The 23,428-nt window shown below is 45.2% G+C and overlaps 1 protein-coding gene across 3 annotated transcripts in view; it reads left to right on the top strand.

The window, feature by feature from the left end:
• The window catches only part of LOC135555575 (protein TANC2-like), a 138,780-nt gene that overhangs the window by 98,035 nt on the left and 17,317 nt on the right, over positions 1 to 23,428 (top strand). For all 3 annotated transcript variants that reach the window (XM_064988131.1, XM_064988129.1, XM_064988130.1), the window contains 3 exons: positions 14,488 to 14,636; positions 16,335 to 16,530; positions 16,902 to 17,150. In XM_064988131.1, coding sequence (XP_064844203.1) covers positions 14,488 to 14,636; positions 16,335 to 16,530; positions 16,902 to 17,150 — 594 coding nt within the window. The remainder of the gene's footprint in view (positions 1 to 14,487; positions 14,637 to 16,334; positions 16,531 to 16,901; positions 17,151 to 23,428) is intronic.

The raw sequence follows: 23,428 nt of genomic DNA, 5'->3' as shown, positions 1-23,428 counted from the left end.
AAAGTGGAAAACCACACGACAGGCTGATCCAACTTTGATGTAATGTCCTTAAAACAAGTCAAAATGAGGCTCAGTAGTGTGTGTGGCCTCCACGTGCCTGTATGACCTCCCTACAACGTCTGGACATGAGGTGGCGGATGGTCTCCTGAGGGATCTCCTCCCAGACCTGGACTAAAGCATCCTCCAATTCCTGGACAGTCTGTGGTGCAACGTGGAGTTGGTGGATGGAGCGAGACATGATGTCCCAGATGTGCTCAATTGGATTCAGGTCTGGGGAACGGGCGGGCCAGTCCATAGCATCAGTGCCTTCCTCTTGCAGGAACTGCTGACACACTCCAGCCACATGAGGTCAAGCATTGTCTTGCATTAGGAGGAACCCAGGGCCAAACGCACAAGCATATGGTCTCAGGGGTCTGAGGATCTCATCTCGGTACCTAATGGCAGTCAAGCTACATCTGGCGAGCACATGGAGGGCTGTGCGGCCCCCCAAAGAAATGCCACCCCACACCATGACTGACCCACCTCCAAATCGGTCATGCTGGAGGATGTTGCAGGCAGCAGAACGTTCTCCACGGCGTCTCCAGACTGTCACGTCTGTCACGGGCTCAGTGTGAACCTGCATTCATTTGTGAAGAGCACAGGGCACCAGTGGCGAATTTGCCAATATTGGTGTTCTCTGGCAAATGCCAAACGTCCTGCACGGTGTTGGGCTGTAAGCACAACCCCCACCTGTGGACGTCGGGCCCTCATACCACCCTCACGGAGTCTGTTTCTGACCGTTTTTTAGCAGACACATGCACATTTGTGGCCTGCTGGAGGTCATTTTGCAGGGCTCTGGCAGTGCTCCTCCTTGCACAAAGGCAGAGGTAGTGGTCCTGCTGCTGGGTTGTTGCCCTCCTACGGCCTCCTCCACGTCTCCTGATGTACTGGCCTGTCTCCTGGTAGCGCCTCCATGCTCTGGACACTACGCTGACAGACACAGCAAACCTTCTTGCCACAGCTCGCATTGATGTGCCATCCTGGATGAACTGCACTACCTGAGCCACTTGTGTGGGTTGTAGACTCCGTCTTATGCTACCACTAGAGAGCACTTCCAAGCACTGCCAGCATTCAAAAGTGACCAAAACATCAGCCAGGAAGCATAGGAACTGAGAAGTGGTCTGTGGTTATCACCTGTAGAACCACTCCTTTATTGGGGGTGTCTTGCTAATTGCCTATAATTTCCACCTGTTGTCTATTCCATTTGCACAACAGCATGTGAAATTTATTGTCAATCAGTGTTGCTTCCTAAGTGGACAGTTTGATTTCACAGAAGTGTGATTAACTTGGAGTTACATTGTGTTGTTTAAGTGTTCCCTTAATTTTTTTGAGCAGTGTACTTGTGTAAATTCAATTTCTGTATTCCATTTTCAATACATTTGCAAAAATGTATAAACATGTTTTCACTTCGTCATTATGGGGTATTGTGTGTAGATGGGTGAGGGGGGAAAAAATGATTTAATCCATTTTTAATTCGATCTGTAACACAACGTGCAATAAATACTTTCAGAAGGCTCTGTATACTTGTTGATTGTCTCCCCCTCATTTATCCATGCCCTGTACAAACACATACTCTTTTACCGCCACCACACTAACCACCACACTAATGACAGCAGGCTCTGGAAATAAAGGAATGTTTAGAGGACGAGTTCCTTTCTACACCCACCTTTCCCTCCATCACCGGCTGGGGAGCCTGGGGGGTATGACGTGATTGGAGGGATGCTACTTCCTCCCTCGCCTCCCCTGTCAGGTGATTGCCATTAAACATGCTGTACTCCGCTATCTCTCTCTCCCGCTCTCTCATTCACCCCCTCTGTGTCCACGTCACACCTCATCTGTGAAGGGACACCAAATTAGGCTTCAGTTTGAGAGCAGAGGAAAGACTCTGCTCAGAGCTGAGGATTGGTTTGAATGGAAAGTTGATTATCCTCTTCTCCCGGGGTTGTTTGTCAACAATTCATGCAGAACGGAAGAAATGTGTGTTTTATTTTCTCAAGCTTTACTGAGGGAAGGATTTAGTTAAAGGGTGAGAACCTTTCCCATAAGTCTGCTTTTCTCTTCTCGTTCTATCTCTCTCTTACTCTGTGTGTGAGGAGATGCCGTGATTTTTATTTGAATATGTTAAAAATCTAATTTTATTTGTCACATACACATGGTTGCATAATTGCATGTTAGTTTGTTGCATGTCTTATGTATATTTCTCTGACTGTGTGTACTTGTGTGTTTTTTTAAAGAAAACAAACTTGTGTCTGGGCCTTTGCAAGAAAATGTACTATAGCCAATAGACATTCGGAGAAGCCACCACCTCAACCCACAGGTGTATTCCCCTGGGAAATCCTATAGCCAAGCCAAAGCCAAACAGAACCGGTGTGGGCGGTCATGGCAACTCAGGACACGCTCTGAGGCACCTCTCAGTTGTCAAAGAAACCACTTACATAAGAAGAACCCACGCGGAGGATGGAAGTCAGTGGCACCCTCGGGGACACGGGCAGCTGTCACTCTTTCACACACGTAAAGGAACAGTCAGTCCTCGTTGGGGAGACTAATCACACTACACCATCTCCATCACTACATCTCAGATTTATCAGCAATGGACTGACCAAATGTCCAAATGTAAAGAAGACTTTCCCAAAGGAGGTTAAGATAAGAAAGAAATGTGCTCTACAGAACGAAATGCAGACCGTTTTTATTTTTCCTTTATTTAACAAGGCAAGTAAGTTAAGAACAAATTCTTATTTTCAATGACGGATTAGGGGCAGAATGAGAGATTTTTTTTATTGTACCTTGTCAGCTTGGGGATTTGAACTTGCAACCTTTCAGTTACTAGTCCACCACTCTAACCACTAGGCTACCCTGCCGCCCCAGTAAGCAGGCTTACATCCAACTTTTTTTATGCAAGTTCAGTACATGTCGTGAAAAGAAATTTGTCGGTGAACTTTCCAAATGTCGGCAAAACAAAATAAGCTAGACAAAATGGGATCTTTTTATGTCTAAAGTTAATTACGTGAGAAATGGAGGATGAAACACATTTTCATGTGCAGATTTTTATATAATAACCATCATATCGAAGTAAACTTAGATTTTCAAATGATATGTTGTGGTCCTCCCACTACGACTCGGCAATTTATTAGGCAACAGATGAGTTAAGTTATGATGAACTTGACAGGGTGGTGAAAGTGCAAGGTGATGAGCTTGATGCTTCTTTCCAATAAATATTGAGGGTCATATTCTGGTGACATGATCATCGATGCTTGGCTGCCGTTTGACAAATAAAAATAACCAAGCTCTTTGGTTCTTAATAATCTCATCCTGTAGGCTATACCCGCACTGTATCTGCAAGCTGTTGGCTAGCGCGCACGTGGGAACATTCGCTATATAACACATTTTAGGAAACACATCAGTAAAGTTGAAAATGCAATAGAACTCCATTTAACTTGTATTTTTTATTGGGTATATGGGTATTTAACTGCAAAAGTTATTTGTATGTGTACTACGGCATTGCGCACAGCCTTTTATCTGCCACAAGTCAATTTGATGGAAACATCTCTGGTAGGAAAATGTGCATATTGTTTTTATGCAGAGTTTATAATATTTGCATGAAAATCTGTCGCCTATTGGATGGAAACCTAGCTAGTGTTGGTCATTTTGCCACTGTGGAGGTCATACCCAACTGGGGTCTTATCACAATTTCATCTTTCATCTTTTTATATTCTGGAGTATTGCCTAATTTTCACCTTATTGCTTTGATCCATAAGGGTCTCGTAGTCTTCAATTAGTCTTCTCACTGTACAAACTAAATCTGTAAAATGCACAGTACAGTAGATATTCTGGTATTTAAACTTGAAACTATTTACTCTTGCTTTCCCAGCGACCCTATTGGAGATAGAAAACCATAGAAACGGGCCTCTAAAGTCCTATTGAAGTCATACAGTGCGCTATTCATGCCCAATCATAAAAGTCAATAGGTTTGCCCATTTTTCCATAATTTTTCTTCCTCTTTGTTTCCTGTAAACATTATTGCTATTTAAGTGAGCGTCTATGTCATTGTCACAGCATCCGTTTCTTATGGTTATCGTTGTGTTCTGTTTACATAGCCCTGCAATACCCCATAAATGATGACTCATTGTACCAGCCCGGGGCTGTTCAATATGACCTGCCATCGTTATTGTTTTTGTAATATGACCTACCAGAGCTATTCCCGCTGAATGTCTTATGCTGGTGAAAATTGCTCTTGTACGTCAACCCAACTAAGCATGCCAGCTAATTGGATAATAACCGCAACAATAGCAGTGGACTAATCGTCTGCACTTGCCATCTATCACCAAGCAGGCGCTATTGACTACTCGCTTGTTAGCGCTGCTCTCGTACTGTAGCATGTATGCTAGTGAGCGAGTTTATACTGCATTTACTGAGGCCATTATGGCATTGTGCAGTCCAGTACACAATATGGCAGTGACCCTCAGTCAACTAGCCTGATGGATGACCCAATGCAGGATGCTTCACCTCGTAGCCACCTCACGTGTGGCAATTCGCCCTCTAATGGCTCAGTAATGGAATGTGGGGCATGTGTTACCGCGGCTCACATCCCAGGCCTCTCGGAGATGATGGGTCAGTGTGTGACAGCGGAGGTGTGTAGATGGGATTGTGATAGATTTGCTGGCCACCACTGCCATTTTTTGTTCAGCTGCCATTGTGAATGAGCAATGCTAGATCAAAGAAGTGGAGTTGCTTTTGCGGTACAGTAGCATCACGTCTGCTTTTATGAAGTGCTTTATTTTTGTCATAATGTTGTTTCTTAGGATTCAAGACATTGGGTTTGGCGTTCAGCATGTCTCGTGGTTAATTTGATCCTGTAGCCCAGTGCAGATGGCAGGTTCCAATTGTGCAATCTATTCAACCCCACCAGCTCCTGTTAATGAATGATCAAGACAAGACTCTTACTCCTAGGGTGTATTATGGATTCAACCCACGCTCTTCCAGCTATATTGAAGAGATGCACGACATATGACAAAGTATGTGCTGTGCTCCATGTACCTATGCTGACATATTTATTCAGGGACACTGGTTTTTTAATCCATCTCTCAACTATGTCTTGACTATAGAAGTCACAAATAAGGAATATCCTCCTCTCACACACAAACGAGTGCTGCACATGCACGATTGCACACGTGACCCTTTTCTCGGCCGGCCAGTGCGTGCTGTGCAGACCGCTCGCTCACTGACATATTTTCTTACTCTGTAATCTCGTTAGCAGGATTTATGAATCCATCATAGTGACAGCCCAGCCCCATGTAGAGGAGGGTATTGTAAAGCCCCTTCTCTTCCTGGAAAGTGCTGCCGCTGAGAAATGTCACATCTGTCCCTGGAGGGATTTTCTACGCCCATGATGCACTTACACCATTTTATTAATTCCCCTCGTATTGCCCCCATCCGCTAACCTACACACTCCTCTCCTCTCATTGGCTTCCTTTGAGCGCTCCAGGAGGAGACCAAAGGGAATGGTAAGCATAAGCTTTAATGGAAGGTGTGTCCTTTGGTGTTCTGGGGCGATGGGGAGGTTCTCTCTGGGCTTGACAGCTGGCGGGCAGAGTTAGCATCTCCATCCAATGAGGAACAGCCAGGAGAGAACAAGGACATAGCATTGTTAGCAGTTGTTTTTGTAGTAGTGCCTACTGGTTCAACTCTTGAAGCACCAGTGTATTCGCTGTTCGGCGGGCTTATGTAAATTGTTGTTGCATGCCAGAAAGTGGTTCTTAACCCAATTCTCTGTCTCTAAATATCTCACCATTATAAATAGAAATGCAACATCTGGCATTCAGATCTCCTTTTTTGTGATTGTTCAGCTCTTCAGCCATGAAGAGGTAGTGCTATTGCAGGGAATAGACACTAAATATGTTATCTTGGGAGTGTTAAACAGATTTCTCACATGTCGTTGCCAGACCTTGAAGCTAGGAGAGAGCAAAGATGACAGACCGGATTTGTCACCTTAAAATGTGTTGGTTAGAGTGGAGCATGGAGGCATGTGCCAATCCACCAGGAAGACGTCTCCATGCTGTTCTAACTTCAGGAACAATTTTAATCCTAGAATGACACTTCCTTAGACAACAAGTAACCCTTTTCATAGTCCTCTCAGTAAACACATTGGTTGGTTCAAAAGCGAGGGGAGGTATCACTTTTTAGTGGATCCTGAGGAGAATTGTCTCACCCACTCCAAGAGCAGTGTTTTTACATGACAGGACTATGTTGTCTTCAAGCTGCAATCAGTTTTCTGGCAACGTCTACCTCACAGAACCTCTCCTTAAACCCCTGGAAGGAGTTGAACTCCAGCTAAACTCAAGCAAGGGACCTTGAAACAGCACATAGTTCTTTGTTAGCTTTTGAGGAGTGTGGCTACTCTTGCCCAGACAACTACTGTAGCTCTCATGCCAGATTTCAGTTTTTTTCTGGCCTAAGGATGATGGAAGTATATGAGCTCTGAACACTTTGAAGTCTCGCCCGGGGGGGGGGTAAACCATATTGCGGTGTTCTCCCATGTAACGAATGACAGCTCGTCCCAGCAGACAGACGGTTTGAGAAATGTTATATACCCAAGAGCAGCTCTCCAGTCAAACTCCAGAGAGTTCACTGATCAACTCCGCTGTCACTTTTCAGGGATTCGTACCGTCCACATGTCTTAAAGTAATTGTCCAGTGAAAATCTCACTTTTAAAAGTTAATATTCTGTTAACTTACAGTGCATTCGGAGCCACAGCGGTCTAAGGCACTGCATCGCAATGCTAGAGGCTTTACTACAGATGCAGGTTCGATCCCGGGCTGTGTCGCAGCCGGCCGCGACTACGAAACCCATGAGGCGGCGCACAATTGGCTCAGCGTTGTCCAGGTTAGGGAAGGATTTGGTCGGCTAGGATGTCCTTCTCCCATTGCGCTCTAGCGACTCCTGTGACGGGCCGGGCACATGCATGCTGACTTTGGTCGCCAGTTGTACGGTGTTTCCCCCGACACTTTTGTGCGACTGCCTTCCAGTTTAAGTGAGCAGTGTGTCAAGAAGCAGTGCGGCTTGGCAGGGCCTTTCCAAATCATGTCCAATCAATTGAATTGAGTCTCATAGCAAAGGGTCTGAATACTTATGTAAATAAGGTATTTCTGTTTACATTTTTTAATACATTTGCAACAAAACAAAATAAATATGTTGTTTGCTTTGTCATTATGGGGTATTGTGTGTAGATTGATGAGGGAAACATTTATTTAATCCATTTTAGAATAAGACTGTAATGTAATTGTGGGGAGAAAAAGTCAAGGGGTCTGAATATTTTCCAAATGCACTGTATACCCAAATAATGTTGTTAACTCATCCTATACCCATATTTGTGGCCAAAACAAAAAATAAAACATTATAAAAACCCACCTACAAGCTTGTATCTCAAACAGACAGTTTCAAAAATGCTCACTATTTCCTCATAGAGGAGGATTAGCTGGCCATTTGGCGGTCTACTCACATTAATATTTTTGATGACCACATCGTTCTGTTGTTGGTGTACACCCACACCCTTCCAACACAGAAAAGCTGCTTTTTAACAAACTTCATTAAAACATTTAGGAAGGAAAACTATTTCACTCATTGTAATTCATTATTATAGGTCATATTTCATAGAAATCTGGAAAAGCTGGACAGTTACTTTTAAAAGAGAGAGAAGAAAGGACTGCAATAGCACAGATGGAGTACTTTTGTCTTGTAGTATCATTCTGGAGAGGATGATGTCTCCTCCTAACTGTTGCCCACTGGAAGCTTAAAGGAGAGCGGGCTTTGACCATTAGCTGATATTCCTGTCTATTTTATTCCCTCATCCATTTAAAACATTTCTTAGGAAGTTGTGTTTGTCATGAAGATATGGCTCTCGCTCCGAATGACACTCTCGTCTGAAACAGCTACCCCACAGCCCAGAGTGATTCTCTTATAAGTCTCTCAACTCTCTCCAGCTCCACATAGTAGGCCACGATTTGGTGCACTGGCTGGCATCTCCAAAAGCTGCCTGGTGAACTCGCATAGTCTTCACATCTGCTTGTCAAGAAACAAACTGTGGAAGGACTGACTTTGTAATCACTTAAGCCGGACAAAAACCTGCTGTGGTCAGAATACCGCTACACTAAAACTCAAGGAGCATCTATTCTTAACAGTTTGTGGGCATTCCCCTTTCTTTTTACATGTCAAAGACACAAACATGCTTTAGTTGGTTTCTTTTGTTTTTCAAAGCACAATTAATGGAATGCGTGCTTGAATTGCCACCAAAATATGTCTTAAACTTTTCACTTTATGAGTTTCATGTTTCCTAATTACTCCCTTTGTATTCCCACCCCGGGGCAGAACAACATATTTTTGTTTGAATTCCGTGTCTGTTCCTACTAATTTTATACTTGTTTTCAAGAGTTGTCTCTAGGCTTGTTGCAACAACATTTTATAGTTACCGTATTTATGTGTTGTGTGTTAACTTATACACGCAAAATCAGATGACACCTTACTGTAAGTGCAGCTGTTGTGGCTGGATGTAGATGCCTTGGTAAAGCTAACAAACAGCAGGTATGGTATCTTGGTGCATAAACAAGACAAGGCCATTCACTGACCCTACCAGACATGCAGGGATGACAGATTGGCCGTCTCTTAAAAGCAGTGACACATGACCCACCCTGACTCCGACACCCCCTTGTCCGCTGCAGACGGCTCTCGGGGAGGCAAGGTCAAAGGGGTGATGACCCTGGGCCCCTCGTTTGACCATTCCTGTCCCGTGACCCAACAACAGAGTAACTACCCTCCCCCCTACACAGCCTGGGTTGACACACTTCCCATAAGCATTACCATCTGTGCTCTGGTCTTCCTCTTCACAAGCCAGCCCTCTCTCTCTTTCTCTGTCTCTGTCTGGTTAGTGGTTCCCTCTCTGTGGCTCCCTGCCCTTTTTACGTCTGTCTTTCTTTCTCTGTGAATGTATGTGTGTGCTTGTAGGACCATTTTTGGAGGGGGGGTCCTCCCATTCCAGAATTGGAGCTTTCTCTCCCTATGTTAACCTCTCCCTGTGCCAAGAATACTGACCTGGATATGCACTGTTCTGGTAAGCCTAACCCCTTCGGTCTGTCAGGACCTGATCTGTCTGAGTGAGAGAGCGTGTGTGTGTGACGTTTCTCCCAACTTTAACAGCACTTTTTCATAAAGAAAGGCAGAGAGCAATGCTGAGCTCGCTGAATGAGTTTGGTGGTTTCTCGCTGGCCTCCCTCCCTCTCTCTCTCCCTCCTTTCTTCCCTTGCTCTGTGGTGTTTGGACTCCAACCCTTTCAGACTCCTTATGGTTTCTGTTGAAGTCTCAGCCAGTGGTATTCTCTGAAGCCTTACAGAACAACCAAACCGCCAGCGCAGGCCTCGCCTCCCCCCTCCACCGTCCCGTCCCAGCTCCAATGTAGGAAAAAAGAACCAGGACAAAGCAGCCCAGCTCATTTTACATCAGACTACTGGAACCCATTTTAGCAAGGGCTGCTTTTGCGCTCATTGTGGGGGTACAACACTCTTATCTATCATGGATTGCTCCGTATCAATGAGGAAGACGTGTGTCCGCACAGGGGTGAGGTGTTCGCGACAAAGGTGTTTGCGGCGGCGCCGGGAACAGGGTTGTGGAGGTGACGCTATGGCAACAAGAGTCGTTCATGCCTCCTCGTTACTCCGGAGATTGTTGTCGGATATCTGCTGTTTGTCCCATGGGCACACCTCAGAGCTACCTCGCATTGAGACAGCCCACACTGAAGGAAGTGATGGACAAGAAATGGATGGAGAAGGAGGAGGTGAGAATAGAGGGAAGAAGTAGAGAATGGAGAAGAGGGAGGGAGTTATTGAATGCAGACAATCGCTGTCTCTGTCCATCGCAGCTCATTCAAAGCTCTTCTTTCTCTCTCTCCCCACCTGACTCCATTAGACGATCCATAGTAATACTCAATGATTGATAGCACGTTTGACTAATAACCTCTCACTTGTGTACTGTAGTTCATAGGTCTCGTTCCTCCCCTCACCAGAGCAAGGTATCAATGAGAGACGGGAGGGTGTGGATGATGAGGCATGGCATCTGTCTGTAATAAACCCTATGATAATTATATATATTTGACCTCCATTATTGCCTCTGTCAGCTCATTACATTTGATCCATTGGAATGCCTATGTGTGGAGTGTGTGTCACGAAGAGAGATGGACCAGAGGCATGGCTGAGTTGTCGTCTGTCTCGATTAAGGGAGATTTAGTTGGAGATGTGGAGACACAAATGGAGGGAGATCACAGCATAAATGGTGTTCGATGAGAGAGAGAGAGAGGTGTAAATTCAGATAGTGTCTCTCGAGAAGGAAGAATATTGTATTGAACTGAGGTTTTATGTAATTTCAGTTCATTTGTGAGATATTGAGTACACAGTTTAACTGTAACACAGATGACTGTAAACAAATGATAGGTGTTTTGTTAACTCTTGCTGGCACAGGAAGTGCAGCATTTAATTGTTTAATTGCTCAAGTTACTATCTCCACAACATTTCCACAATGTTTTTAATACTGTCTCCAGCATATGTTGAGGGTATTTATTCCTGGATCTCCATACAGATGGACCCATCTCATTCATCTCCCAGCGTTGCCTCTCTTCCACCACCCACCCCCAGAACCTCTGAAGCCACTCCACTCTGTGCAGCTCCACTAACTCAAACCAGCTTGCTGACTTATTTTCGGACATGTACTTTCTGAGCGTAGTGCTTACGGGCATTGTGATCTTACCTCCCCTATAGGTCTGTGTCTGTCTGTCTGTCTGTCTTAAAAATAAAAGATCCAACTCCGACCCTCCACCAAAATTGTAATCCAAAAAATGGGTGACCTGCCAACAAGTTCAGTATGTGTTGTTGTTAAGATGACCCGACACTCAAGCTGCTGGCATTTTATTTTCAATACAACAACAACAACAAAATATTATTCAGTTGCGTTGCAAGATAGTCGTGATTTGTAGAAGTACAGTAATGATTTCTAAGCATTGGGAACCTACTCCAGAGGAGTTGGAAACAATGTGTCAGGGCCATTGGAATGATAATAAAATTATTAGATTAAGGGTTCCGTCAGCGTTCTGTAGCTATTAAATGCACTGCTGTGTGGTGGGGTGTTCTATTTCAGTGCAACGTAAGCTTTTTTTCACATGCTGTTTCAAAAGGCTTTGTCACTACTGGCCTTGGAAGGAGGGGTCTTACTTTGCCATTCAAATGTAGGGGATGTAGCCTGACCACCTCTGCCAGCTATCAAATCAGTCATTGGTTAATATGCCGTCACTCAAAAACCACTTAGCCAATTGCTGTCACCTCTCCTGTTTTGAGACCGTTGCACATTACAGCTGCTGAGACAGAAAGCATGAGGTTTCCTCAACCTAACTGATGTTTTTTTTTTTTTGTTGCCGTAAACACAAATAATTAACGGTGTCTCTTACGGGAACCACACTCGGTTAGAGTAGAGCTTGCTGGGAGATGGAGGAGGCAGACACCAAGGTACTTTGGGATGTTTACGAGGGGTCCCCAATGGGTCTTGTATCCCAGAGTGGAATGACTTTAACATCTGAGCTGAGGAGATGCTACTACTGTTATTGTTTGGATTAACTAGTGAGGAAAAGGTGGGTGTCATGGCAGACCAACAGATCATAGTTAATTTAGCTGTTGTGACCCTCCACTGTCCATCTCCCCCTACTTCAGACAACTCCAGTCACTAGTTAGCACAATGTTGGGAAACTCACAAGGATGTGTTCTGTCTGACAATGCACTATATTGCCATTTCTGAGGTTTCTTGCAGTGACCCAAGCTTGGCCTAAACTGCCCAGAACAAGCTAGTTCCAGTCTGCATTGTGTTCTCGGGATCACTGTAACTGTGTTTTCCTTGACATAATTAATGCAACAGGGGTCATTCAAACAGGGATAACCTGTTGGTCATAAATCCATCCACCTCCCCTGCGCTCCTGTTAAAATTCATATTGCTGAAATTACCCCCCCACCTCTAACCCCTGTCAGTCTCCAGCCCCCTGCAGCGTCTGACCTATTTAATGGCCACTGTCTACATCTCTTTCCAGGAGGGGTTAACTGCTCACTCTAGTATAGATGTGTGTTCATGTGTGTGTCTCTTCTGTTCTAGGGGGGGACATTAAGTGTCAACTCTTATGCTTGTGCTTGTTTCTGTTCTAGTAAGGATCCAACGCTATTCAGCTATAAAGAATGTCATTGTTAGCGCCTGATACTGCTTGAGAAACCTCTGAACAGACATGTTTGATGAACAACAACATTTTCCAGCCATGTGCCTTGTAGAGATTTACTGTCATAATGGTGTCAGTGGATCCAGCAGTAATTATAGTCCACCAGTGGAAGAAAGACAAAGAAAGAGATCTTGAGATCCGGTGCAAAAGGGCTAGAGATGGAAAGAAAGAGTGAGGCGCCCTCGAGCAACCAGGAGCACATTCCGTAGTGCACTGATAGTTGCCATGACGACCATCTGCGTTATTGTACTCCTTCAGCAGGGTGAGATTCTGTGGCGTGAGGGAGAGAAAGGAGAACCACCAGAGCACTGTAATGTACGTGCTTCTTTTTCAGGTCCATATATTTCATCCTGGTGAACGATAGCTGTGATCATACAGTAGTGTCCGGAATTTGTATGTGTTTATTATAAAAATTCTGTGCCATTTTTAGCCTCACATGTTCTGAAAGAAAAGATGATCTCTACAGAGCTGTTCTATTTTCTATGTGCTTGTAGTTGGCATATTTAGGTTGAGAGAACACATTAAAATGAAGATCAATGATTCTATGCAGTCTCTTTTCTCAGCTGTGGTGCCGTCTCCCTCTCTCTTAGGCATAGGTGGCTAATCAGCCATTTTATAGCCAGTGTAGGTGTGTGTTCCAACAGTGACAGTACTATGATGTGTTAAATAAATAACACTCCCACCTCTATAGAATGTGCACTGGTGGTTTATTTATTTTATTTATTTTTAGAAGAAACATGTGTCTTTAGAAGAAACAAGTGCCTGTCTCTCTCTGTCTGTCTGTGTCTCTGTTTGTCTATGGGGGTGTGGTCAATTGCCATGTGTGCCCATTGTTGAGCAGTCTTATTTTGACACGGAGTAGTCGACATTGATACAAATGTATGGTCTGTGGTGGTGTAGGGGCGGTAACCCGTCGTCCAGATGGCCATCTCCTGTTTTTATTGGTTTCCGTTACTTCCTTTGACCTACCCATAGGACCAACAACATGTCTGTCAGAGGAGCAGAAAGTGTCACCTAGCCTACTCCTCTTTCTCTTCCTTCTTTCTCTCCGCTCCACTCCTTCATTGAGATGGGGCGTTGGTCCTCTCCCATCTCCCATCTGCCGTCTTTGTGTTGGACTGACTGCTGCCTCGTTTGGGTGCTAAACACGTGGTGGTGATGAGCCGTTCGAGGGTCTTCTATTGGCTCGGTGTGCAGACTACACTGACGCTTGTTTATGCTAATACAACTGTTAGCTAGTTCAATAACATCACAGAGGATTAAGCACATGCTCGGAGCATTCCAGTAGCTTGATTAACTTGATTGCCTGATGTAATATGAACATGCTGTTTAATGAAGAAGATTAGCCAGATTGTCCTTAGCATTAAGAGACGTCCTTGTGAAAGAGGGGGATATTTAAGCAGGGACAGCACATACTTGAACACAAGCTACTAATACGTGGCAGAAATTGTGCTTGGAAAGCTCATGACAGACAACCTTAACAGTGAGGTGAAATTAAGTCATTTTTCATCAGTCTCCTCTCCCAGACTTATTTTTGTGGAGGGGTCCTGGTCTGAATAAGATAAATGGGTTCTTAATACTTCCGAGCCCTCCCCTGTTTATTCCGGTCTTCCTCAGTGTCCCAGAGCCAGTTTGCTCTCCCCAACGCTGTGCTTCCCAACGCTCCATCCCTCTGCTTCTCACATACTGTAGGATCGATGTACAGTCTGCCCGATGTCCTGCCGCAGGGGATTGTGGGATAGCTTACATTTTTTGTGAAGGACAGATTTATAGCCAGGGTGTGTAAGGGACAGTAACTTCCTCCAAGGGGATTTGTTGTAGTGGTGTTGTGTCTAGGGGAATCGTTACGAGCTCTATAGATTATTCTCTATGTGTGTGTTGTGGTGAGAGATTTGGTGGTTGTTTTTGGTGGTAGAGCAGTGCACATGATTCTTTCAATTCAACTAAACTGAGAGCGAGAGCAAGCCAACGGCTCTTTGACTAGATTAAGGGGTTGCCTCATTATGGTTCCGGATTGAGAATAGATCCCCTGAGACTTAATCTGCTGCAGATCCATACATATTTCTCCTGGTATCTGTATCGCTGTACTGTGGTGTTGATCTGAATCCTTTCTTGCTCTCCCTCCCTCTCCATCTCCATCTCTCCCTCCATCCCTCCAGGTGAGGAGAGCCAGGAGCTGGGCCCCCCTCCCTCTGTGGACGAGGCAGCCAACACCCTGATGACGCGCCTGGGCTTCCTACTGGGAGACAAGATGAACGAGGGACAGTCGGGCTCACAGTACGACATGGACGACCACGACGACAGCCAGGTAGGTTACACACACGCACACTACACACACACTAGAGTACAGTAAGAGCATGGATGAACACGACCACGGACAGGTAGGTTACACACCCTTCTGTCATGCACTGTTACAGTATATTATTATTAGTTTGTCAATACTTTGAAGTCTTTAAAGACCCATCATGGCATCAGGATACAAAGTGCAGGCTTTCTCCTAGATGAGTGGTACTCCAATAGTCACTAATGTATGTGGCCAACACACAATGTGATCCAGCTTATAAGGGCCCCACAGCTATAGAAGCACACCCCAAATCAGTGGGATGTGCAGATCACTTTCCAAGGCCTCTTAAGCATCGGAACCAAGTGGACCATTTTGTAGATTACGTCACTTGTTTACGGCAAACTCAATGGCCCCTGACACCAGTATGCGCTGGCTCAGAAGATGTTTGTAAAGATCAATCCTGTGAGTTACGGATAACCTAGCTCTGAGTGAGGGACTCTAGGCTCTCCTTCACTCCTGCAGAGCAGAACCAACAGACCGTGGCACAGGGCAGGGGAAGGTAACCCGCTACCTCGGTCACCGCATGCCACATTCTCTTGTCTAAGCAGTGTGCCTCCACAGAGGCCTATCCAATGGTGCTGGAGCGACTCCCCCTTAAATCCTGACCCACTTTTCCAAACTTCACACATCTTAACTAGTGCCTTCCACCTTTGGTGTCCTTCATCAGCAATGATCTGACTCTGGCTCATTTTGCCTTTATCGGTCTTTGTGATCTGTTGAGGTGAGTGGAAGGAGACGAGGAGAGGGGAGCTTGTTTAGACTATTGAGATACTCCCCTTGATCTGCACAGCTCAGCAGTATGCCTTTGGTTCGGTCCTTCGTGCCAAACTGCAGTGGTAGCAAAAGCCCAGCCCTGGTTTTCTCAAGTCTCAGTTTAGATGCCTGCCACTCCCGCGCAAGCAGATGCAGTCTGGGTAGGCTAGGTAGGCGGGAACCTCCCGTTCTATATTCATGTCTATGACGCCTCCCTTAACACATCCGAATCACAACAGAGTTGTTATCATGACCAAGGAGCATTCCACACTTGGAGGCCCTCTGTCTTGCGCCAAACCTTCCCTAAGAAGTCACTCACACCTCTGCTCATATCCTGGTCTCCCGGCCACTTCTGTGTATTTCTATGCTATTCTGACTAATCTCCCGATTTATTTTCAAATGACTGTCTAAATCAATTTGTTTTTCGTTTAGAGCCAGGGCCATGGATAATTGATGAACAGATTGTCTGGAATAAGAATCCAGCATGCCCGGAGGTGGGCCTGCCTCTCTCTCTCCCTGCCCCTGCTCAATAGATCAAAGTATAACTGGATCTATTCTACTTGCGTGGCTCACTAAACATATTGATATTCTACTGAATTAGAATTCATTATATTGCAAAAAATAGTTCACTCATGAAAATAATTGCATGAGTCATCAAAAGATATTAAAAAGAGATGACTCTACAGTTACACATGCACTGGAATAATATGACCGTCAAGGACTGTATCAATGAGAAAGAATGCTAGGATCAGCAATCATCTTGTCGGTCTATGGTGTGTGTGTGTAGGCTACTTTGTACATGTGATATGTCAACTGGCTGTGCCTTATCATAATTTAATCATGGGTTGATGCAGTCCAGTGTATCACTGTACTTCAGGATTGACCTGACCCTTCCTCCCTCCCTACCAGGGCATGATGTCAGTGACCCAGCGGATCAGCCCCTGCTCCAGCCTGGCCAGCAGCACAGCCTCTCCCCCTGCAAGCAGCCCCTGCTCCACGCTGCCCCCAGGAGGGGCCCCCGGGAACCACGCTTCTGGAGACTGCGCCTATGGTTCCATCACCAGCCCCACCTCCACCCTGGAGAGCAGGGACAGCGGCATCATCGGTGAGGGACAGACGCTCACTTATTTTGTGGATGTTATGTAATGTTTCCCATGTATTTCCTGGCATGCCAAACGTTTACACTGAAAGCCATGTTTTCTGTAACAATTTGATATACTCATGTTTTAATTCTTTACATTTTGGAAAAGCCAGGTGATGGGGTTAGCTGCATTTTTAAATATGTTTGCTTTATATCCTTATGGGCTCTGCTTTTGTGAGATTTTCTTATTGTTATAACATTGACTTTGAGGTGTGTAATTGAATGAAGAGTAAACTCACCTTGCTCCATGGGCCTTAATCAGTTTTAAACTAAGCAGAGTCTCTAAAGAACTGCAACACTGCATATATTTGTCTAAACTACCTTTTATCTGACAGCCACACTGACCAGCTACTCTGAGAATGCTGACCGGGGTGGGGGGAAGCATGGGGAGGGCTCACGGGGTAGCTTGAAGCTGTGGCAGACCCAGAAGTGTTCGGGCACAGACTCGTTCCTGTACCGCGTAGATGAGAACATGGCTGCCTCGACCTACAGCCTGAACAAGATCCCAGAGAGGAGCCTGGAGACGGCCCACTCTGCCCACTCCATCCCCCTCTACCTCATGCCCCGGCCCAACTCTGTGGCAGGTGAGTCACTGTGCCAGCCACACCTCTTGTCTATTTGTTTACCACATTTCATTGCACACTTTTACACCAAAGTGGCACACAAGTGAATGTGCCGCTAAAGGTAGGAGATTCATTACCCATTGGAAGTTTGGTTCTGTTCTATATCAATTTCCATTCAAACAATGACCTGAAACTCAGAATTAATTGAAAATCCTTATAGGGTTTGGCTATATTACTTTCATAAATGTGTAATATCTAGTTACCAAGTTGTAATTGACCCCCTTCTCAGCATCTGAGACTGCCTGAGTGTTCCCACCTCATTTAGGTGCTCTTATTTAACTCCCTGTGCCCCTCCGACATTAACTTTAAAGGAATAGGGAACGTAATGTCCCCACAGTACCTGAGGATGGGGGGTGAATACCATGGATGCCAGGGTAAAACATTCCTTCAGGGTGAGGAAAGCCCCACAGATTCCCCTGTGTGTTCAAAAAAAGTGTTCAAACATGTGTTTTCAATGTCCTCTCTATGTCAGGGCATATAAAAGCTGCATAGCAAGCTGGTTCTAAAAAGCCTGTAGCTCCTCACCTCTGACTTGGCCTATCCAGTGGGATGAATGGAGCTGGGCTAGCAGTGTTTAAGGGGTCGATCATACAGGGGTTTACGTTGTTTGGCCTTTTTCTTTTGACTTCTGACACATGCCCTCTAAGAGGCCACTGTGCAAACAAAGCTTATTGAAGAGTCAGGGAAGAAAGCTGGGCATGGTGGGAGAATGGGGGAGGAGACTGATATAGGAGAGAGAAAGGGAAAGGAAGAGATGAGACGTAAAGAAAGGGAGACAAACTGATAGAGGAATAAAGAGAGAAAGGGCTACCAGCAGATGGGTATATAGTAGGGGGGACACTGATAAAAGGAGGAAAAGGAAAAAAGACAAACGGATACAGGAGAGAAGGGGAGAATGTGTGGCATAGATTCCAGTCATCAGGACAGTAAGATGGAAGGAATGAGCAACATTAGTTTAGTAGAGAGAGAGGGGAGTCTGCGTAAGAAAGATGGATAGAGATAAGAAAAGGAGGGAGGATAAACCGGGCATGGAGAGGCTTGGCCCAGGCAGCACTGAAACATCAAAGCCATGGGCATAGTCCCTCTGGTGACTGGGGAGAGAGACGGAGGGGGAGATGGAGCGAGAGAATCACACAGAGAGAGAAAGAAAGATAGGAGGGAGGCACCCTGGTAACGAGGGAGCAGAGCGAGATAAAGTGTGAATGTTGGAGAGAACGAGTGCGGCTCCCCAAGTCCACCACTGCAGTATTCAAATTGTATTAGTCACATGCGCCGAATACAACAGGTGTAGACCTTACAGTGAAATGCTTACTTACGAGCCCCTAACCAACAATGCAGTTAAAAAAAATAAGAATAAGAAATAAAAGTAACAAGTAATTAAAGAGCAGCAGTAAAATAACAATAGCAAGACTATATACAGGGGGGTACCGGTACAGAGTCAATGTGCGGGGTCACCGGTTAGTTGAGGTAATATGTACATGTAGGTAGCATTATTAAAGGGACTATGCATAGATGATAACAACAGCGAGTAGTAGCGGTGTAAAGGGGGGGTGGATGCAAATATTCTGGGTGGCCATCTGATTAGATGTTCAGGAGTTTTATGGCTCGGGGGTAGAAGCTGTTTAGAAGCTTCTTGGATCTAGACTTGGCACTCTAGTACCGCTTTCCATGCGGTAGCAGAGAGAACAGTCTATAAATAGGTTGGCTGGAGTCTTTGGCAATTTATAGGGCCTTCCTCTGACACCGCCTGGTATAGAGGTCCTGGATGGCAGGAAGCTTGGCCCCAGTGATGTACTGGGCCGTATGCGCTACCCTCTGTAGTGCCTTGCGGTCGGAGGCCGAGCAGTTGCCATACCAGGCAGTGATGCAACCTGTCAGGATGCTCAAGATGGTGCAGCAGTAGAACCTTTTGAGGATCTGAGGACCCATGCCAAATATTTTCATTCTCCTGAGGGGGAATAGGTTTGGTCTTGCCCTCTTCACGACTGTCTTGGTGTGCTTGGACCAGGCAGGTAGCCTAGTGGTTAGAGTATTGGGCCAGTAACCGAAAGGTTGCTCGACAGAATCCCCGAGCTGACAAGGTAAAAATCTGTTGTTCTGCCCCTGAACCAGGCAGTTAAACCACTGTTCCTAGGCCATCATTGTAAATAATAATTTGTTCTAATCTGACTTGCGTAGTTAAATAAAGGTAATATATATTTTTTTTAAAGTTAGTTTGTTGGTGGACACCAAGGAATTTGAAGCTCTCAACCTGCTCCACTGCAGCCCCATCAATGAGAATGGGGGCGTGCTCGGTCCACTTTTTCCTGTCGTCCACAATCATCTCCTTTGTCTTGATCATGTTGAGGGAGAGGTTGTTTTCCTGGCTCCACACGGCCAGGTCTCTGACCTCCCTATAGGCTGTCTCGTCGTGGTCGGTGATCAGGCCTACCACTGTTGGGTCATCGGCAAACTTAATGATGGAGTTGTGCCTGGCCATGCAGTCATGGGTGAACAGGGAATACAGGACGGGACTAAGCACACACCCCTGAGGGTTCCCTGTGTTGAGGATCAGCGTGGCGGATGTGTTGTAACCTACCCTTACCACCTGGGGGCAGCCCGTCAGGAAGTCCAGGATCCAATTGCAGAGGGAGGTGTTAAGTCCCTGTGTCCTTAGCTTATTGATAAGCTTTGAGGGCACTATGGTGTTAAACGCTGAGCTGTAGTCAATGAATAGCATTCTCACATAGGTTTTCCTTTTGTCCAGGTGGGAAAGGACAGTGTGGAGTGCAATAGGCATTGCATCATCTGTCGATCTGTTAGGGCGGTATGCAAATTGGAGTGGGTCTAGGGTTTCTGGGATAATGGTGTTGTGAGCCATGACCAGCCTTTCAAAGCACTTCATGGCTGCAGATGTGAGTGATACGGGTCGGTAGTCATTTAGGCAGGTTAGCTTAGTGCTCTTGGGCACTTCTTGGTCTGCTTAAGATGTTGGTATTACAGACTCGGACATGGAGAGGTTGAAAATGCCAGTGAAGATACTTGCCAGTTGGTCAGTGCATGCTCGCAGTACACGTCTTGATAATCCGTCGGGTCCTGCGGCCTTGTGAATGTTGACCTGTTTAAAGGTCTTACTCATATCGGCTGTGGAGAGCGTGATCATACAATCTTTCGGAACAGCTGGTGCTCTCATGCATGTTTCAGTGTTATTATCCTCAAAGCTAGCATAGAAGTATTTTAGCTCGTCTGGTAGGCTCGTGTCACTGGGCAGCTCTTGACTGTGCTTTCCCTTGTATATATGTATATAGACTCTCTTTTTTTCTACTGTGTTATTGACTTGTTAATTGTTTACTCCATGTGTAACTCTGTTGTCTGTTCACACTGCTATGCTTTATCTTGGCCAGGTCGCAGTTGCAAATGAGAACTTGTTCTCAACTAGCCTACCTGGTTAAATAAAGGTGAAATAAATATTTTTTTAAAGTAGTCTGTAATGGTTTGCAAGCCCTGCCACATCCAACGAGCGTCAGAGCCGGTGTAGTACGATTCGATCTTAGTCCTGTATTGATGCTTTGCCTGTTTGATGGTTCGTCGGATGGCATGGCGGGATTTCTTATAGGCTTCCGGGTTAGAGTCCCGCTCCTTGAAAGCGGCAGCTCTAGCCTTTAGCTCAGTGTGGATGTTGCCTGTAATCCATGGCTTCTGGTTGGGGTATGGACGTACGGTCACTGTGGGGACGACGTCATCGATGCACTTATTGATGAAGCCAATGACTGATGTGGTGTACTCCTCAATGCCATCGGAGGAATCGCAGAACATATTCCAGTCTGTGCTAGAAAAACAGTCCTGTAGCTTAGCATCTGCTTCATCTGACCACTTTTTATTGATCAAGTCACTGGTGCTTCCTGCTTTAATATTTTGCTTGTAAGCGAAAATCAGGAGGATAGAATTATGGTCCGATTTGCCAAATGGAGGGCGAGGGAGAGCAATCTCTCTGTTTAGTGTGGGAGTATAGGAAATAATATGACCTACAATCCTTTGGCCTTCGGGACTTTATGGTGGTAGCTGGGCAATAGGCCACCACAGTTCCTCATCCAATTAGAGACAGTGTTCTGTTGGACGTCACCAGACTTCATGTAGGGTTAGATGATTGTTGTGATTATGTTCTGCCCAACATAACTCAGTCCAGTTGCAAGCCTGGAAGTGATAATGGGACAACTGTCATGTCAAATATAACAGTATGTCAGCTTATAAATACAGCCCTAGCCTGTGGCATCTTGTAAACTGGGGACATTGTGAAATGGTAGATTGAATAACTGTATAGAGAGCTTTGATCATCACACACACGCCACTGAGAGGAGAGGAGTGATTCAGTGAGGGTCATTGCTCAGGGGGAGCAGTAGGTAGGGATGTTCTGGTCTGCTGTCCTTCTACGCGCCTCAGGAGCAGAGCAGGGGCAGCCACCCACACTGGGCTCTGAACGAGAAGCTCTCTGCTCTCACTCCATATATCCTCTCTTTCTTTACCTCTACCTCGCTCCCTCCCCTTCCCTCTAGCTTGTCTATTTCTCTCCTCACCTCTCCTCTCTCTTGCCCTCCTCTTCCAACCACCTCCTCCTCCATCTCTACCTCCTGCCTCTCTCATCTCCATCTGCTCTCTTTCATCCTATGTAGTCAAGCTCACTTTCAAAATGACTCTAATCTCCTGGTTCAAATGCACTAGATTACTCCAACTGACAGAGAGGCTACCTTATGAGCCTTGACATTATGTTCTGCAGAAACGCACGCCTTCCTCCCACTTTCCTTCTCTCTCTCTCTCTCTCTCTCTCCCAGCACATATCTCACATAGCAATGACTATTAAAAATACATAAAACACAAACCCAACTCCACCTAAGCAATGTGGTAGAGTGAAAAATGTCCCCATAGCTCCACATCAAGCCCTATGAGCTATGGCAGTGGCTACCCCATGGACATTTATCATTGATTATGTTTTAAATATGTACAGTACCAGTCAAAAGATTGGAAACACCTACTCATTCAAGGGTTTTTCTTTATTTTAACTATTTTCTACATTGTAGAATAATAGTGAAGACATCAAAACTATGACATAACACATATGGAATCATATAGTAACCAAAAAAGTGTTAAACTAATCAAAATATATTTTAGATTTGAGATTCTTCAAATAGCCACCCTTTGCTTTGATGACAGATTGCACACTCTTGGCATTCTCTCAACCAGTCACCTGGAATGCATTTCAATTAACATGTGTGCCTTGTTAAGTTAATTTGTAGAATTTCTTTCCTTCTTAATGAATTTGAGCCAATGAGTTGTGTTGTGTCAAGGTGGGGGTGGTATACAGAAGATATCCCTATTTGGTAAAAGACCAAGTCCATATTATGACAAGAACAGCTCAAATAAGCAAAGCCAAACGACAATCCATTACTTTTAAGACATGAAGGTCAGTCAATCTGGAAAATTTGAAAATTTCCTCAAGTGCAGTCACAAAAACCATCAAGCGCTATGATGAAACTAGCTCTCATGAGGTCCGCCACAGGAAAGGAAGACCCAGAGGATCATATATTATTATTTTTAGGATTGTTTCATTCGCTTGTATTTTTGACCTGCACTGTTGGAGCTCTGAGCTTAAGAATTCATGTGACTAATAAACTAATCTAAAATCTAAGTCTAATATAGCTGCTCTCCCACACCAAGGTCCCCGCAAACCACCGAAAATCTGAGATCCCACTCGCCACATGCCTGCTACAGTTTTAGCTGTATTGCAGTGGAAAGGTAGTAGTCTGGGAGGGATCCCTGCCATAGGTAAAACAGATCACGGGTTGCAGTTTAGGTGAGTGGTGGATAGAATTTATTTTCTTCCATTGAATTGTTGTTAGTGCCAGCTAGCCCAGTGGTTCAGAACTTTGTGGTATGTGGGTATGCAGGGTTTTATTGAAGCCCATTAAAAAAACGGGATTACACTCTTTTCCTCGCAGGAAGGAAGGAGTTGTGTTGTCAGACCCTTCCTGTAGCACGAGGTTATCTCTGTCATTCTCCATAAAGCTCTTATCCTAAAGATAAAAACTCTTTACTGCATTATCTTCCTACTCTTTTTTTTCTCCCTATTGAGAGACAGGGTTTTTTGGGACAACTGGAAGAGCTCCAGACTTGGGAATATTGTTAACAGAGAGGGGAACAACTAAACAAACTATCTGGAAAAGGGGTCGTCCGAGGAGGGAAATGTGTATGAGGTCGCACACTTT

This window comes from Oncorhynchus masou, chromosome 15 (genome assembly GCF_036934945.1).
Source record: "Oncorhynchus masou masou isolate Uvic2021 chromosome 15, UVic_Omas_1.1, whole genome shotgun sequence".
NCBI classification, from domain to species: Eukaryota; Metazoa; Chordata; class Actinopteri; order Salmoniformes; family Salmonidae; genus Oncorhynchus; species Oncorhynchus masou.
This window is presented reverse-complemented; position numbering and strand designations above follow the sequence as displayed.